Source organism: Panthera pardus, unplaced genomic scaffold (assembly GCF_024362965.1).
Source record: "Panthera pardus isolate Hobbes unplaced genomic scaffold, ASM2436296v1 HiC_scaffold_8, whole genome shotgun sequence".
NCBI lineage: Eukaryota > Metazoa > Chordata > Mammalia > Carnivora > Felidae > Panthera > Panthera pardus.
The window spans coordinates 5,589,980-5,608,167 of NW_026527013.1; the positions used below are offsets into that span (position 1 = coordinate 5,589,980).

Genomic DNA, 18,188 nt, shown 5'->3' on the forward strand with positions numbered 1-18,188 from the left:
ACTTTCTGTCATTAAGTCTTTAACAAATATTTATGAAATCCTTCCTGGACGTCAGACTCTCTCCAACATGATCTCCCCTTCTCTAAATCCTCGCCTTGTTTTATTTCGCATCCCCACCTCCCCACCCTGAGGGTTTATCACTACCTGACATTAGATTATGTATTTCTGGGGGTGTCTGGCGGGCCCAGTCGGTGGAGCCTATGACTCTTGATCTCAGTCAGGGTGGGGAGTTTGGGCGCCACGTTGGGCGTAGAGCTTATTTTTAAAAAAATAAATAATAAATAAATAAATATATATATATATTTATATATATATATTTATATATTTATATAATCTCTTTAGTCCCCTGCCAGCAGAACATCAGCCCCATGAAGGCAAGGACTCTCTGTCACTGTGGGTGTTGTGTCCCCAGTGCTCAATGTATAGTTGATCAGTGATGAATAATATAACCAGAGAGCTCTGTGCTAGTTATTTTGTTATGACCATAATTGTAATTACTACAATTGCCTCCTAGCCCTCATCCCTGGATTGTCCAACAGGCATCTCAGACACTAATTTGGTCTCTTCTTCCAGGTCTACTCCTCCCCCTGTGACTGTGTTCTCCCCACACCACCCCCTACTTCGTGCTGCTCCAATGCCCATCTCACAGCCAAAGGTCATGGACTCCTCTCTCTCCTCCTCTCTTAGTCCCCTGCTTCTTCCTCCCCTCTTTTCCCTCAGTTGCGTTATTCTGTTCCTCTTCCCTCCTAAATTTCTGACCACTTCTCACCCCCTCAATCCTAGACCTGTCGTTACTCCCTGGACCAGTACAGTTGTCCAGTACAGAATCTTTTTCCTGTACTCAAACTTGCCACCCCCAAGATCAAGAGTCATACATTCTACCGACTGAGTCAGCCAGGCGCCCCAGTCAGAGCAGTCTTTTATTTTATCTTATCTTTTAAAGTTTATTTATTTGAAAGAGAGAGAGTGCATGCGCAATCAGGAGAGGGAGAGAGAGAGAGGGAGAGAAGGAATCCCAAGCAGGCTCTACAGGAGGCTCAGACTCAGGAACCCATGAGATCATGACCTGAGCCCAAATCAAGAGTCAGATGCTTAACGGTCTGAGCCACCCAGGAGCCCCTAGGGCCGTTTTTAAAAACATAAGTCAGATCGTCTCACTCTGCTGTTTAAAAACCTTTCGGTTCTTCCTTTAGTAAACATTTACTAAGCACATGCTAAGTGCCAGGTAGGACTCTAGGTGCTAAGGATGCAGTATCGAATGAGACAAAGTCCCAGCCCTCACAGAGCTGACAGTCTGATGGGGTCAGGCAGATGAAAAACCAGTAAACGACACGCACAAGGTAGTTTCAGAATGGGAGGCGTGCAGTGAGGGGAATGACTCACATTATGTGATCGTGGCGTTCCTTAGCTGGGGACCCAGGGAAGGCATCCTGGAGCAGATGGCGTTTGCCCTAAGTTTGGGGAAAGGGGAGGAAATGGTGGGAACAGCGTTTCAGGGCGGACACAACAGCAAGTGAGAGACTCTGATGGATCCGAACAGCCAGATGGCCGTGGTGGCTAGAGAGTTGGATCCAGGGACCAAGAGCTCAGAAGAGGTGAAAAAGCCGAGACCGGAAGCCAGACCAGAGTGGCCCCTCCCAGGCTTTGTCGGCACACTCCTGGGTGGCTGGCTTGAAGAGCACATTCCTGCTCAAATCCCCTCCCCGCCCCCAGTTCACCATCCCCACTTCCTGTCCAAATGCTGCAGACAGGGGGCGCTATGCGCTGATTCCCCCAGCGAGCTTCACTTTCTGATGACGTCACTAGGCTTTTGATGTCACTGTGTCCTCTTCCTGGAATGTCCTCTCCCTCCCCCACCTTCTTGGTGGAATTTTCATCCTTCTTTGAAAATTGCCTGAGAAGTCATCTTCACCCTGAAGGTTTTTCTCCGGTCTGAGTCAGGGTCCCTTCTCCTGCCGCCAGCATAGCTCAGAGTAATAATAGTATTTGTAATGACGACTGATGTTTATATTGTGTGCTCACTACTAGCCAGACGCTGTCTGGACTGCTTTTCATTTACTGCTGCATGAAATCCTCACAGCACCAGGAGAACAGAAAGGGGTGGGAATGGGGGGGGGGGGGTACCAGTGCCCCCCCCCCCCCCCCATTTTCCAGATGCAGGAGCTGAGGACACCAAGCTTTAGTACACAGTCTCTAGTCAACCAGGAGAATGACGTCACTGAAGAGCTGAATGGGTCTGGATTCACATCCTGGCTCTTGTTTGGTTCCCAGTCATGGTGGTTGTTCTTTGTGTTGTTCCTGGAGACGGAAGAGAGGAGGAGAAGGGACAGTTTGGGCGGGATGAGCTTTCTTGGCAGAGCTTGAGAATTAAAATGGCATAGGTGGGGGAACCCCCTCCCTGCCAACCTCCACAGATGGGACTTCCCACCAGTTCCAACCACAAGGGGCTCAAGGGAGACTATGCAAGCCCGCCTGGTATAGGACACCCCCAGACAAGGAGCCTGGAGGGAGTCTGGCCTCCAGCTGAGGAGTTCATCACCCATCCTCAGCCAGGCCCCCAGGGAAGTTACTGTGTCCCAGCATCATCCAGGAAGAGTCACAGGAGAAGAAAGTCACAGACTTTTCTTCTACCAAAAGAGGCCCCCTACTACCTTAGGAGCACTTAGGAGGCATATTAGAAAAATATATTCCCCTGTTAAAACAGCAGCTAAGGGACACCTGGGTGGCTCAGTGGATTAAGTGTCTGAAGTTTCCGACCCTTGATCTCAGTATTGTGAGTTCAAGCCCCATGCTGGGTGTGAAGCCTACTTAAAAACAAAAACAAAAACAACAAACGAACAAAACACACACACACACACACACACACACACACACACACACAGCAGCTGGGCCCTCAGGACACAGACAGATGTTGTCTTTCCCTAACATGTGTCCTGGAGATAAGGCATCACATATTCCAAGCCATAAGATATGAGTGACAATTGTAGGCAGTACATTAAACAGCATTGACCCACATGCTGAGAAAGTCTTAACTTTTTCCCAGTTTTGAAGTATTTTATCATCTATCAAGGAGAAAGGCTTCTTTCTTGCTCATCCATCCATCTTGAACAGTTTTCTAGCCCCATCCGGCCTTTTTATACAGAGCCCCGAGGCAGGCTGAGAGCCTTCAGAAGGCAACAGGATCTGGCTAGAATTTTCTTGCCCACATTTTACTGTGAAGTTTTAAAAATGCGTAGAAAAATGGGAAGAACTGTACAGAGAATACCCAGATTCCACTATTAACATTTTGCTTTATTATACATCCATCTCTCTATCCAACCAGCCATCATCTTATTTTTTGATGCATTTCAAAGAAAGTTGAAAATTTGGAGGACTCATGTATAGCACGGTGATTTTAGTTAGTACTTGAAAGTTGCTAAGAGAGGAGACATTAAATGTTCTCACCACAGGGGTGCCTGGGGGGCTCAGTCAGTGGAGCATGCAACTCTTGATTTTGGCTCAGGTCATGATTTCATGCTTCTGTGAGTTTGAGCCCCACATCCGGCCCCGTGCTGGCAGTATGGAGCCTTCTTGCGATTCTCTCCCCCGCCCCCCCCCCACAACAACAACAAAAAGAAAGAAAGAAAGAGAACTATGTGATGTGATGGAAGTGTTAGCTACCACTAGGGTGGTAATCATTTCGCAATATATAGGTGTATGAAATCAACACATTGTACACCTTAAACTTACACAATATCATATGTCAGTTGTATCTAAAAAAGCTGGGGAAAAAAATGAAAGAAAGTTGAATACATTAGTCTACCTCCCCTGTAAACACTTCAGCATGCATGTCATCAACTCGAGTTCAATATTTGTTTATGGCTCTTTTTGTGTTTTCTTCTTCTAAGGTGAAAATTACATATAATGCAATATAGATCTTCAGTGTCCATTCACAGAGACAAAAGCATATGGCGGAGTAACCCATCTCTAGGAAGGCTCAGAACGTCACCATCACTGGAGAAGGCTGCCTCATGCTCACTTCTCAGTCAAATCCCACCCACTTTTCCAGTGTCAACCACTATTTGTATTTTTCCCCCCCCCTCAAAAGTGCCTCACTTTGGACCATCAATTACAGGCCAAACTGTGATAGGAAGGGCTTTGAAGGTAAGCTTGGTGAGAGCAGGAATCTTTTTGTTCACTAGGATTTAGTTTCCAAGCACTTACTACAAGGGTTTGGCATGTAGTAAGAACTCTATAAATATGAGTTGAATTTCTATACATATTTTTATGTACGTAAGGCCAACTTTTAAAAAAAGCCAACTTAGGGGCACCTGGGTGGTTCAGTCAGTTAGGCCTCTCTTTTTTTTTTTTTTTTTTTTTTTAGCTTATTTGTTTACTTTGAGAGAGAGAGAGAGCAGGGGAGGGGCAGAGAGAGAGAATTCGAGAGAATTCCAAGCAGGCTCCACACCGTCAGCACAGAGCCCGATGTGGGGCTCGAACTCATGAACTGTGAGACCGTGACCTGAGTCAAAACCAAGAGTTGGATGCTTTTTTAAATTTTTTAACGTACATTTATTTATTTATTTGTTGTTGAGAGACAGAGAGAGACAGAGCACAAGTGGGGGAGGGGCAGAGAGAGAGAGGGAGACACAGAATCCCAAGCAGGCTCCAGGCTCTGAGCTGTCAGCACAGAGCCTGAGGTGGGGCTCGAACTCACAAACCGTGAGATCATGACCTGAGCCGAAGTCGGACGCTTAACTGACGGAACTACCCAGGCGCCCCCACAAGAGTTGGATGCTTAACCAACTGAGCCACCAGGCCTCTGTGCGGGCTGTGCAGAGCCTGCTTGGGATTCTCTCTCTCTCTCTGCCCCTTCCCCTCTCAAAATAAATGAACATTTTTTTTTTTTAATTTTTTTAACGTTTTATTTATTTTTGAGACAGGGAGAGACAGAGCATGAACAGGGGAGAGTCAGACAGAGAGAGACACAGAATCTGAAACAGGCTCCAGGCTCTGAGCTGTCAGCACAGAGCCCGACGTGGGGCTCGAACTCACGGACCGAGAGATCATGACCTGAGCCGAAGTCGGCCACTTAACCGACTGAGCCACCCAGGCGCCCCTAAATGAACATTTTTGAAAAATAAAAAATAAATAAAAGAGCCAACTTAAAGGAAAACTTTGGCTGATGTGGCAAAAAATGTAAAGAATCTACCCAAAGCACTGCTTTCATGTAAACACTAGAACTATACTGGCCAATATGGTGGTCATTAGCCTCTTGGCTACTGAGCCCTTGCAATACGGCCAGTCCAAATTAAGATGTGTCATAAGCATAAAATAAATGTTGGATTCCAAAGCCTTAGTACAAAAAACAAGCAGTGTCAAATATCTCATTAATGACTTGTATATCACTCACATGTTGAAATGATAATATTTTGGTTACATTGGGCTTGATAAAAATACATTTCTAAAATTAATTTCATGTTTCCTTTTTTTTCTTTGTTTTTTTTCTCCCTTTTTTTAAATGTGACTATTAGAAAAAAATTAAAATGCATGACTCACATTATATTTCTATCTAGATGGCTGGGTGCTAAACAGTTCGTTGTGATTCACATGTGTTAGTATGATGAAGGCGTTCTCAGGGCGCCCGCATGGCTCAGTCAGTTAAACATCCAGCTGTTGATTTTGGCTCCGGTCACGGTCTCAGGGTTTCGTGGGTTGGTGCCCTGCGTCAGACTCTGTGCACTGACGGGAATGCAGCCTGCTTGGGATTTCCCTCTCTCCCTCTCTCTCTGCCTCCCCCCGCTGCTCATGCTCTAGCTCTCTCAAAATAAATAAATAAATAAATAGATAAACTTAAAAAAAGGGGGGGCGGGGTTCTCATTTTCTCTATTACCTGCTTCTAGAAGGACTGAATGAGGGTTTTTGAAAAACAAAAATTGAGATCCACATCGTGAAATAATAAATGGAGGAAATTGAAATCAGTTGTAGGACCAATCGGCATTGTCCTCAAAGGACCTGGGAGTGTTCCCCCTCTACCCTGGGAACGTATTTATGTGGACTTTGAAACTGCCCACTTTTAAAACAAACCGGAGGACACAGGAGAACGAAATGTGCTGAGGTTGCTTTTATTGCAAGAATTGGGTGAGCTCCACCCGGATGTCATTGGCACCGGCTCATCCCACAGCACCCACACACGAGAGCACCGTGAGGGCACTGGGGGCCCACGGGAGCCCTGGTCCCCCAGCCAGTCAATGTGACTGAATCCGCCGTCGAGGGCTGGCTTGGCTGCCCCCGAGTGGTCCCTCTGTGTCCTCGACTCCTTAGGCGGGCAAGGAGCGGGCCTCAATGCCCCTCCGTCTCACGCTTCCTGGCTCTGTGCCCTGCAACCCTGTAGCTCTGCCCTCAGAGGGTATCACTTGCACCCCGCCACTCAGAAAGGGGCATCTCCCTTCGTGAGCACCTTCTCTGTCCGTGAGGCTCCAGATGGCCCCCGTCTCGAGCCCCTGCCTGAGCGGGGAGTGGCCACACGCTGGGCCAGAGTCAAAGTCACTGTTGTCTACGAGCCTGGGAGCCAGGCCCCAGTGGGGAGGCTAGGAGGCTGCTTCAGCCGCTGTCGGCTGGATCAGCATTGTGGTGGCCTGCAGCGGGTAGTAGCGGCCCCTCCAGGTCTTCCAGAAGATGCCCTTCTTACGCTGCTGCCGCTGGTGTGGGATGGAACGGAAGTACTGTCCATTAAGGTTGGAATGGCCACAGCTGCCAAACCACCAGCCACCTGCCGGGGTCAGAGGAAAAGGAACTGGTCAGGCTGGGGTCCCTGTGCCTCCACGGAGGCTGGGACCGAGAGGAGGCTGGGTGTTGGACTGCACAAACTTTTTATTTTTTTTGTAATCTGTATTTTTGAGAGAGAGACAGAGCGTGAGCAGGGGAGGGGCAGAGAGAGAGGGAGACACAGAAGAATCCGAAGCAGGCTCCAGGCCCTGAGCTGTCAGCACAGAGCCCGACGTGGGGCTTGAACCCACAAACCGTGAGATCATGACCTGAGCTGAAGTCGGCCGCTTAACCGACTGAGCCACCCAGGAGCCCCGGACTTTATCAACTTCAGAGGGGAAGACTTTTCTAGCGATGGTCACACGACGTCCTGAGGGACCCCAGGTTGTGACAAAGGAGTTTCAGGGGCTCTGGACCTGTGTCTTTTGTGTCTGTGACTGTGACGAGTTACTGTTCTGTACCTGACACGTGGGAAACGTTTATTAAAGACTTTCTGGGGTGCCTGGGTGGCTCAGTCGGTTAGTGTCTGACTCTTGATTTCAGCTCAGGTCATGATCTCAGGGTTCGTGAGTTTGGGCCCCACATCTACACTGACAGTGTGGAGACTGCTTGGGATTCTCAGTCTCCCTTTCTCTCTCTGCCCCTCCCCTGCACATTCTCTCTCTCTCTCTCTCTCAAAATTAAACAAATATTTAAAAAAAAGACTTTCTATGATCATCGTCCATTTCTTCAACTTATATTTGATCAAACCATATAAAATGACTAGTATTCCATCATTTTTTGACCCACCAAAAAAGCAATGTCATAGATTTCACTTTACAGAGCCTGGGTTCTGCCTCCAATTTCATTACAACAGGGTCGGGGGGCCTGGGTGGTCAATCAGTTAAGCACCTGACTCTTGACTTCAGCTCAGGTCGTGATCTCATGGTTCATGAGTTCGGGCCCTGGGTCAGGCTCTGAGCTGACAGCAAGGAGCCTGCTTGGTATTCTCTCTCCCTCTCTCTCTGCCCCTCCCCCACTTGCTCTCTCTCTCGCTCTCAAAATAAATAAACTAAAAAACAAAAACAAAAGCCAACACAGGGTTTATCTTGGTGGCTGGGCCACATGCCGGCCACTATCCCACAAATGTCATCTCAAGGTAATCCTATGGAGTGGGCATTGTGGTCATACCCAGTTTAAAGACGGGGAAACTGAAGGTGAGACAGGGTAATAAGTCAGTTGCCCAAAGACACACAGGAAGTTAGGAGAAAGGGGGGCAGAGAACGGACGGCATTTGGCACTGAAGGCAGGACAGGGAAACACAGAGGCAGAGAGAGGAGGTCTCGACCTCGTGGTGCAAGGCAGGACAGGGAGGCACAGAGCTTGCTCACCGGAGAGGCTCTTGGCACAGTTCTTGTCCCCACGGAGGTCGTGGTCTTGATCCCAAGTGGAGAAGGGCAGGGAGAGGCCATCGGGTGCCACAGTGGTAGCACCCAGTTCACTGGCCACGGGAGCTGTGAGCTGCAGGCTGTAGGCTGTGTCCTCACCACCCAGATAGACGGGGAACTGCAGAGACTCCGCATTGCCCTCCCAGTCCTGCAACTGCACAGCCAGGCGGCTGCCGCGGTCCCCCGTGATGCGGTGAACCTTCTCCAGGCCCAGCCAGAACTCACCTACAGGGGAGAGAGAGGCCCATCGGTGAGTCAGACCCACCTCCTCGCCCCCTCCTCCCCTCTCTGCCTCCGCCCCCCGCCCCCGGCTGGAAACACCCACCTTGGGGGTCTCCGAAGCCAGCCTTGTAAGCTTCCCAGGGCTGGTTAAAGTCCACGGAGCCATCCTGGCGCCTCTGAATTACAGTCCAGCCTCCATCTGCCCAGAGAGGCGCAACGACATCAGGAGGCCGCTTTTTGCAGGGGACCCCGCCTTCCCATCTGGCTCTCAAACCCTAAACTGCCTCCAAACCCAGCGAGGGCCAAGGTCTTCTCATTCACCCCAGCAGGACTAGAGGAAGGTGGTTAAAGGTGGGCTGGCCAATGTGCAAGGGGCTCAGCCTAGACATTGTCCCAAGGCCCCAGGAGGGAGGAGAGGAGGGAGGGAGCGTTAGAAATCTAGGAAGTTTCTCTAGGTCCACTGAACCTGGCTCAAGCCTGGGTGGTGGCGGGGAGCTGCATTTGATTGGAATGGCAATAGGGCCCGTGACAGGATGCAGGGCACCCCGGCGGGCCAGCACATCCTACCTGAGGTCATCTTGCAGTTAACCAGGAAGGGTGGGGACCCCTGAGGCTGGATCTGGAACAGTCCACTTTGTCGCTCTCCCTCTTCAAACAGCTCTTGGCAGTCCCTGGGCAGTCCTGAAGGGCAGGCAAAGAGAGGGGCGGGGAGACTGAAGCAGGAGGGGCCTCAGGAAACAGGCATGTTAGGGGCTGGGCAGTGGGTGACAGGGCACATGAGGGGGTAATCCTGGGTTCACAGCATCCCCTGTCCTGGATGGCCCCTGAGCCACCCACCATCCTTCCTCCTCCCACACTGCATTCTCACCTCAGGCCACACAGCCAGCCTTGTATCACACACCCTCCTGCCACAGGGACTTTGCACATGCCCGTCTCTATGCCTGCACATGCCAGTCACATGCCAGAGAGATCTTCCCTCAGGACTTTCTTGCCTCATTCTAAAGATCCCAACTTCTAAAAGGGATGCCTTCCCTGACCCCCAGACCAGGCCAGGCTCCCAAAAGAAGCATCGGGGACTTCCTGCCCACAACACTGGAGTCATCCAGTGGTCTCCCCGCCACTGAATGAGGATTCCATGGGGCCAGGGACAGAGTGGCTCTTTGCCCACAGTCTGGCACCAGTGCCCAGGTTAATCCTGGCCCACAGTAGGTGTTTAATAAAGACTGGAGGCATGAGTGATTGGGAAGCCGGGCCAGGGTGGAGAAAATAGGAGTGGGGCTGAGCAGAAGAGCTCTGTTGGGGGGGGGGGGGGGGGGGGCGCGCTCTGCATGAGGCTTGCAAGGCCAGGGGCCCCACCTGGGATCCCAGGTAAAGGGGAAGGCAGGACTAAGGAACCTAGGAGGAAGACAAGGGAGGGAAAGAGGAGGGAGGGATGGCTGGGCTGTGCCCAAAGGCTGTGAAGTCCCCGCCCCCAGTCGAGCCTGGAAAGTAGGGAAAAGGTCGCCCGGGGGAGGGGAAGTCCGTGCTGAAGGGTGGGGGTAAGGGGGATGGGGGCGGGCCCAGAGTGACTGGAGACATTTTCCGGCCCCTGGAGCAGCTCCCCTTTCCCCTACTTTCCTCCCTTCCAATCGGGGGACGGCACCCGGCCAAAACCACCAATGTGGCTTCCATTAGAAGGAGCTGTTTGTCTCTCCAGCTCTGAACCTTCCCCTACTTGGCAGGGCTGAGCCCCAGGTCTGGGAGTCCCCAAACCCACGCATCCCCCACCGTCACATCCCCCAGCCCAGACCCGCGCCTGCTGGCCTGCTCCAAAGCCCCTCAAGGCACAGGGGCAGGGAGGGGGTTGGGACGGTGTATGGACCCTTACAGGCCCGGTGAGGGAAGGAGGAAGAGTGGGGTAGGGCGGGGTGGGGGGGGCGGGGAGGAGGAAGAGTGGGGGAGGGGCAGCCCTCAAGACTAGGGAGCCGGCAGCGGGCAGCCAGCAGCCAGACCCAGGGTGTGAAGGGGGAATCCAAACTTTTACCCAGTTGGCTGCACACAGCCCCGGATGCCAGGCGGGGTGATGGGGTAGGAGGACTACAGGGAAGCCAGCCGGGTCTGGAGCCCCGAACTAAGGGTGGGGACAGAGACACCAGGAGCTGGGAGCCTGTGTCAGACACACGGAGACATGCTGGGGGGGGGGGGGGAGGGGGGGACAGGCAGGAGGTCTGGGGCGATCTGGGATGCACAATGAAAGACCCAGAGCTTGTGCTGATGGCAAAGGCTCATTCTCTGCAGGAATCGGGGTGATCAGGGACTTCGGGGACCAAGAGGGGAGTAAGGCACCAGGTGTGGGGGGCAGGAGCCCTGGATTTGTTAGAGATGCAAAAGCGAGTGGTGTGTCTGGCCAGGGAGATGGGGGTTACCTGCCTCCTAGAGTTACACTCCAAGATACCATTGGGGGGGGAGCCCCAGCTCAGAATCCCCCTCCCAGGAAGCCATCGCTCTTCACCGTCAGAACTCCAGGCTCCATAGCTGTCACCCTCCTGTCCACCAGTGTGCCCTCAGAGAAGGTTCCAACCTTCAGGAAGGCGTCTCTGAGCTGCACCACCCCCTTCCCCACACCCCTGCAGCTCAAGTCCCTCCTGGACCCTCTTAAAGACCCCAAGCCCTGCTCCAGTTAGTGGCCAGCAGGGCTCCGGGGAAAGCCACTGGCTTGCCAGGAAGAAGGGTGGGGTGGCCGACCTGGTCAGGGTCAGGGATGATGAGGTGGGATGTGCCCTCATCAGCCCTTTACCAGAGACTAGTGAGCCCACAGGAACCCAGGGCCAGGTGGACAGGACAAGGAGGGGGACAGGAGTGGTGTGTGTGTGTGTGTGGTGGTGGTGGTGGTTGGGGGGAAGGAACTGCCAGAGGACAGCAGAGGGCTGGACACTCACTGTGCAGGCGGCTGATATTGTGAGCAGGGCCAGCGAGCTGTGCCATTTTGGGTAGCCTCTTCTTCCTGCCAGGCTTGGCCATCCTGTGGCCCAGGTGCATGGGGGCCAGGAGGCTCACCTGGACAGGACAGGAGGAGGATGTCAGGTCTGGCTGGCTCCGGCCCCTCAACTTGCCTGGCTCTAGGTCCCCCCCCCTCCCCCCCCCCCTCCCCCCCCCCCCCCCCCCCAAGGACGAGCTTCGGCCTCCCTCCCAACCCCGGGGCAAGCATCAGGCACCTGGCTCTGCAGATTCTGGATTTTCAGGTGCTGCTTCTCCAGGTGCCGCTGCTGCTGGGCCACCTTGTGGAAGAGTTGCTCAATCCTGCCGTTCTGGGTCTTGAGCTGAGTCTGGGAGAGCGTGCGCACAGCACCGCGGTGAGGCCCCGGCCTTCTGCGGCCAGCCTCTCCATTCATCGTCACTCGTCTGGCCTTCCAGCTCTCCCTCCCGAGAGACCCGGGCAGGGGAGCCCAGGGAGTCCCGGATGCGTCCCCCCTCCCGCCCACACTCTCCGAGACCCGCAGGAGGGCAGCGGGAGCCCACGTACCTGCAGGCTGCCGAGGGTCTCGCGGGCAGCCTCGCCACTGGGGCCCAGACCCTCGGGCGCGCGCGGGGGCGCGGCGGACCCCCCGGACTCCTTGCAGGCCGCCCCGCACGCGCCCAGACGCCGCTCCAGCGCGCCCAGCCGCCCCTGGGTGCGCTCCACGTGCTCGCGCAGCCCGTGGCCCAGCTGCAGGAGCCCGTGCGCCAGCACGTTCACCTCGTCCCAGGACGCGAAGCGCGGCGGCTCGGGAGGCTCGGCGGGCGCCGCGCGGCCCTGCGCGCTCAGCAGCCCGGCGGTGGCGGCGCACAGCACCAAGGCTGCCGAGGCCGTCGGCGCACGGCGCATCCTTCCGGGTGGCCCGGACGCGGGAGCGCAAGGCGGAGGCGCGGGCCGGAGAGTCGAGGGCTGGCGACGCGGGCGTCCTGGCGGAGACTCACTGGCGTTCAGAAGCCGCAAGGAAGGCTCCGATCACAGCCGCCAGCCTTTGGGGCTTGGCTAGTCCCCGCGACGCCCCCTTTTTATAAGCCCGCGGAGAGAGGGAAAGGGGAGCCTCGGAGGCGGGGCGCAGGGAGTGCCGGGGGCGGGGCGTGCGGCCGGGGGTAGGGTTCTGGGAGCCAGCGGCCGGGGAGTTGGGGGTGGGGGGCGCCCTCGGGGTGCAAAACTCTGGCTCCTCCAGCAGGCCCTGGAGCGTCTCCTCTGCGGACCGTGGAAGACGTGACCCTCACGGGGGCCCCCTTCCAAACACCGGAATCCCAAACCCTCCACGCTGCACCCGCCGCGCTCAGCGGTACCCGTGACCCCCCACCCCCCTCCCCAAGTCAAAAGCTGGAGAGAGAGACGAATAAGAAAGGGCCCCGGTGCGCTGAGTCCAGCCAGGCCGGGCAGGCCCGGGACACCTGAAACATCCCCGCCCCCGGAGACTTCTCGGAGAGCAGCTCGCGACCAGGCTGGACGACCAGGGAGACGACTCTGGACTCCCACGCTCCTTCCCGCTCAAGGATTCGTCACTGCAGATGTGTTTGTCGGATCCCCTGACGTCCCTCATCCCGCTTCCCACAACTGAGTGCCCATTCGGGGTGGCTCCCGGTCTATCTTGTTAAGACTCCAGCTCAGGGCTCACTCCCCCGCTTGCCCCCCACCCCCACCCAGGGTCTGCAGTGTCGTGAGCCTTTTCCTGTATCAAAGCAGAAACCTCAGAACAGGAAGAGGTGATACACGGGAAGAAGGGCTCCTAACTCCTCATTCATTTATTCACTCATTCACTCATTCACTCATTCAACAAACAGTCCCTCTGTTCTGTAAGAGAGAGCCCAACACTCTGAGCCTGGGGTAGGGGCAAACTTGGAACAAAGGAAGAACTAAGGCTGTGGGGCCGACCATGTTCATGCCAAAAGGCTAAGCATTCGCTTAACAAACGTTGACTAAATTCCTCCCCTCCCTCCCGTCCTGCTCCACTATACTCTGTTGGGAAATTGAGGCTGGCAAAGAAAAACTTGCCTGCCAGGAAGAACCCCCAGGCAGGATGGCTTGGCACACGGGGCGGCGAGAAGAACAGAGTTGACTCAGCAGGGCTCAGAGCCAGCTCAGTCTCTGGAATCTGAAACTACATGCCCCGGGGCTGACGTGCGGGTCACCACTCATACACTTGGCCGGGCTGGATGCCAGGACGGCTGATCCCGGCAGCAGTGACAGGCAGATGGGAAGGGCGGCAAGGAAAACCTCTGCATGGAGTAGGTCCAGACAGCCACCATCTGCCCTGGCAGCCCGCCTGTCCGCCCCCGACATCCTGGCCTCTCTCTGAGGCGGTGACATAACTCTCAGGGTGTGCTCTTTTCTTCCGTGGCTTCTCGCCCTGAAAGAAATGATCAGTTACCTTCTCAACCTGACGGCCTTTTCTCTCCACTCACTTTTCAGGGGCTTCTTCCTTTGTGCCATGTTTCACAGGGCACAGAACCCGCCAGAAGCTTTCAGAGGCACCTGATGTGAACATGGCCCAGAAGAAATTTTCCAGGGACCCGGAGCTGGCTCTGGATTGCATTCTAAAAACTGTTCTGGGCTGCCTGGCTGGCTCAGTCGGTTGAGTGACCAACTTCTGCTCGGGTCATGATCTCACGATTTGTGGGTTCGAGCCCCGCGTCGGACTCTGTGCTGACAGCTCAGAGCCTGGAGCCTGCTTCGGATTCTGTGTCTCTGTCTTTCTCTTCCCCTCTCCGCCCCCCCCCCCCCGGTCTCTCAAAAATAAATAAATATATTTAAAAATTGTTTTAAATAATAAATAAAAACTGTTCTGTGGAACATACTCTCTGGCCCAGCAGTGACACTGTTGCTCTGATCAATTGTTTCTTTTTTTAAGCTTACTTATTTGAGAGAGAGCATTCTAAGCAGGTTCTGAGGTATCTGCAAAGAGCCTGACATGAGGGTCGATCCCACAAACCGTGAGATCATGACCTGAGCTGAGATCACCCAGACACCCTGATCAATTGTTTCTTGAGCACCTACTGTGACGGCTGCTGTACTGGGACCATAATGGTGAGTAAGACAGTCCTATCCAGCAGGTTGGCTACTTTGGTCAAAGCAAATAGCATTAGAAAGGTGACATACGAAACAAAAGAAAAAAAGGAAGGTGACACAGGGCCTGGAATCTCTCACCAAACCTGGGAAGCAGTGAAATGGACTTTTTTTTTTTGCCTGTCTATGGGCAGTTGAATCTCCCGACCTTTGGGAGATTTCAATCTGGCACCGTACGTGCTCTCATGAAGAGTGTCTTTAAGGGGCACCTGGGTGGCTCAGTTGGTTAAGCCTCCGACTCTTTAAAAAAAATTTTTTTTTACATTTATTTATTTTTGAGAGACAGAGTGAGACAGAGCACAAGCAGGGGAGGGGCAGAGAGAGAAGGAGGCACAGAATGTGAAGCGGGCTCCAGGCTGTGAGCTGCCAGCACAGAGCCCGACACGGGGCTCGAACCCACAAACCGGGAGAACATGACCTGAGCTGAGGTTGGACACTTAACACACTGAGCCATCGAGGTGCCCCCTGGCTCAGGTCTTGATCTCAGGGTTGTGAGCTGGGGCCCACACTGGGCGTGGAGGCTACTTTAAAGAACAAAAAAAAAAGGAAGAAAAAGAAGTGTCTTTCCATCTGTGTCTCTAGAACCTGAGTTAGTAGAGGGGCCCAGTGCCTCTTCACTAATCCCTGAGCATTGGGTCTCCTGGTGGGTGAGTCAGGAAGGGTTGATCTGTTAGCAGACAGGCTGCTTAGGATAGAAATAGCGAACACCTACTGTGTCCTTCATTTATGCCGAGTGTTATGCTTTGTCCTAAAGTGATTATATGTTCGCTTAATTCTAATAGCAACGCCAAATGAGTTGGGAACTCTTATTCTATTTTATAGGTGAGGACTAGATAAAAGAGAGATTAAGTGCTTGTTCAAATTCTCACAATTTTCCAGACAGAGCTAGGATTTGAAGCCGGGCTAGCCGACTCCCAACTGTGCTCTTGGCAGCAATGCCACTCTGCCTTTGTCCCTAGCAGCCCAGTGATCCTCGCCTCCTGATATCCATGCTCTTCTAATGCTTCCCCCCCCTGGTGTAGGCGATAGGATATTATTGAGACGATGGTGTGTGCGACTTCCTAGGTTAGATCATAAAGAACACGTGGCTTCTGTCTTGTTCTTTATTTTTAAAAAAATTTTTTAACATTTATTCATTTTCTTGAGAGACACAGATCATGAGTAGGGGGAGGGGCAGAGAGAGAGGGAGACACAGAATCCGAAGCAGGCTCCGGGCTCTGAGCTGTCCTCGCAGAGCCCCGCGACGTGAACTCATGAACCGTGAGATCGTGACCGGAGCTGAAGTCGGCCGCTTAATCGACCGAGCCACCCAGGTGCCCCTCTTTTTTTTTGTTGTTGTTGTTGTAAATTTTTAAATTTTGAAATCATTTCAACTTACAGAAATGTTGCAAGAAGACGTCATGGGCGTCCTGTATACTCTTCATAGAGATTCACCAATTGTCAACTTGTTCTACTAAATTTATTGTTCTATCTATAAATTCCATGTACATATATAGATACGTAACACACATACTATGTGTGTGTATATATATATATGTATACATGTATGTACACATATGTATACATATATATACACACACACAAATATTTTGAGAGATGCATATAACAAACCTTTATGGAGACATATTATAATATACACGTTTATCTGTAGAGAGCTACATATGTATATAGATAACATAAACAGAGACATATATAATGCACATATATAATACACACACATATATGTAGGGATGTATTCCTATACACAGATATACGTATAACACAAACTCCATATGTATATGGAGAGAGTCACCTGCACCACAACACTGTTTGCGACGTCAGGAAATGTGACCTTGACACATTGCCGTTATCTAATCTATAGTCCATATTCCACCATATCCTTTACAGCCGTGTTTTCCACCGGGATCCCATCCAGGATCATGCACAGCATTTTATTTCTGTCCCTTTAGCTCCCTTAATCTGGAACAGCTCCAGGGTCCTTCTCTGTCCTTCACAGCATCGACATTTTTGAAGTGTACACACCAGTTATTTATAGACTATCCCTCACTTGCATTTGTCTGATGTTTCCTCCCGATTAGACTTTTTTTTTTTTTTTTGACAGCTATATTTTGTCCTTCTCTGTGCCTAGCAGGAGGCCCGTGATGTCTGTCTGCCCCTTATTGGCACTGTTAATTGTGATTTTTAAAAATTTGTTTATTTTTGGAGTGCCTGGGTGGCTCAGTTGGCTAAGCGTCCAACTTCGGCTCAAGTCATGATCTCGGGGTCCATGAGTTCGAGCCCCGCGTCAGGCTCTGTGCTGACAGCTCAAAGCCTGGAGCCTGCTTCGGATTCTGCGTCTCCCTCTCTCTATGCCCCTCCCCCGCTCATGCTCTGTCTCTCTCAAAAATAAACATTACAAAATTTTTTAAAATTTTGTTTGTGTTTAAATGTTTATTTATTTATATTTATTTATTTTTTACAGTTTATTTATTTATTTATTTGAGACAGAGAAAGCACAAGCAGGGAGAGCAGCAGAGAGAAGGGGAAAGAGAATCCCAAGCAGGGCCCAAACTCAGGAATCCTGAGATCATGACCTGAACCCAAATCAAGAGTCGGCCACTCAATCGACTGAGCCTCCCAGGGGCCCCTAAATGTTTATTTGTTTTTGAGAGAAAGACAGAGCGTGAGCGGGGAAGGGGCAGAGACAGAGAGGGGGACAGAGGAACTGAAGCAGGCTCTGTGCCGACAGCATAGGGTCCAATGTGAGGCTCGAACTCACGAACCATGAGATCATGACCTGAGCCGAAGTTGGGCACTCAACCTGCTGAGCCACCCAGCTGCCTCCCAGGTTTGCTTTTTTATTGAGGTATAATTGACGTATAACCTTATCTTAGTTTCAGGTGTGCAACATCATGATTCCATATTTGTATCTATTGTGAAATGGTCACCACTGTAAACTGATTACCATCCTTCACTCTACATAGTTATAAAACCTTTTTGTTCTGGCGATGAGAACTTTTAAGATCTACTCTCTTAGCTTTCAAATATGCCCTACAGTGTTATTAACTATAGTCACCATGCAGTACCTTATATCCCCAGGATTTATTTATTTTATAACGAATCTATTCTAAAACTGAAAGTTTTCTCTAATTGTGATGATTTTAACCACTTAAATTTTCTAACTTTACTTATTTATTTTGAGAGAGAGAGAGAGTACACGCGTGGGCAGAGAGAGAGAGAGAGGGAGAGAATCCAAGCAGGTGCACCATCAGCACCTGTCCCGACGTGGGATTCAAACTCATAAACTGTGAGATCATGACCTGAGCCAAAATTGAGAGTCAGATGCTTAACCCACTGAGCCACCCAGGAACCACTTCACCATTTAATTTTAATACTGGATGGTCAGTCATGGGGGAAGCATGAGAACCTAGGAGAGCCCAGAAAAGGGAGCAGTCCCATCGGGCAAGGCTTCCTGGGGCAGAGGCCCGGAAGCTGACGATAGTAAGATCAACCCGATGGGAGACGGTAAGGAATGAATGACCCAGATTGGGGGAAGAGTGTGAAAAATGCACTATAGCCTGGGACACGTGCCCAATCCGTCCCAGATGAGACCAGAGGGACACGGGAGCTATGTATGCGGACCCCCCCAAGGGAGGTTGCTGGCCTGTGTCTGGGAAATGACCCCCACCACCTCTAGCCCCTGTTCATGCCCTTTCCTGCCAGCCTCTAGTCATATCCAGGTCACC

The 18,188-nt window shown here is 52.1% G+C and overlaps 2 protein-coding genes across 10 annotated transcripts in view; both read right to left on the reverse strand.

Annotated features, from left to right (window-relative positions):
• The window catches only part of HNRNPM (heterogeneous nuclear ribonucleoprotein M), a 297,886-nt gene that overhangs the window by 75,098 nt on the left and 204,600 nt on the right, over nucleotides 1-18,188 (reverse strand). The window lies entirely within an intron of this gene.
• Nucleotides 6,089-12,410, reverse strand: ANGPTL4 (angiopoietin like 4). Its single transcript, XM_019427943.2, has 7 exons — nucleotides 11,899-12,410; nucleotides 11,591-11,701; nucleotides 11,315-11,432; nucleotides 8,964-9,077; nucleotides 8,500-8,595; nucleotides 8,118-8,399; nucleotides 6,089-6,751 (listed from the first exon to the last, which is right to left on the reverse strand). The coding sequence occupies exons 1-7, from the start codon at nucleotides 12,238-12,240 to the stop codon at nucleotides 6,570-6,572; spliced, it is 1,245 nt and encodes a 414-aa protein (XP_019283488.2). The 5' UTR covers nucleotides 12,241-12,410; the 3' UTR covers nucleotides 6,089-6,569.

Excerpts from the sequence above, each read along its gene's own strand:
- ANGPTL4 (XM_019427943.2), bottom strand. The coding sequence starts at position 12,240 with ATGCGCCGTGCGCCGACGGCCTCGGCAGCCTTGGTGCTGTGCGCCGCC. Across the intron at positions 11,702-11,898 it reads AGACCCTCGGCAGCCTGCAG|ACTCAGCTCAAGACCCAGAA; the intron begins GTACGTGGGCTC and ends ACGCTCTCCCAG. Across the intron at positions 9,078-11,314 it reads CAATATCAGCCGCCTGCACA|GACTGCCCAGGGACTGCCAA; the intron begins GTGAGTGTCCAG and ends CCTGCCCTTCAG.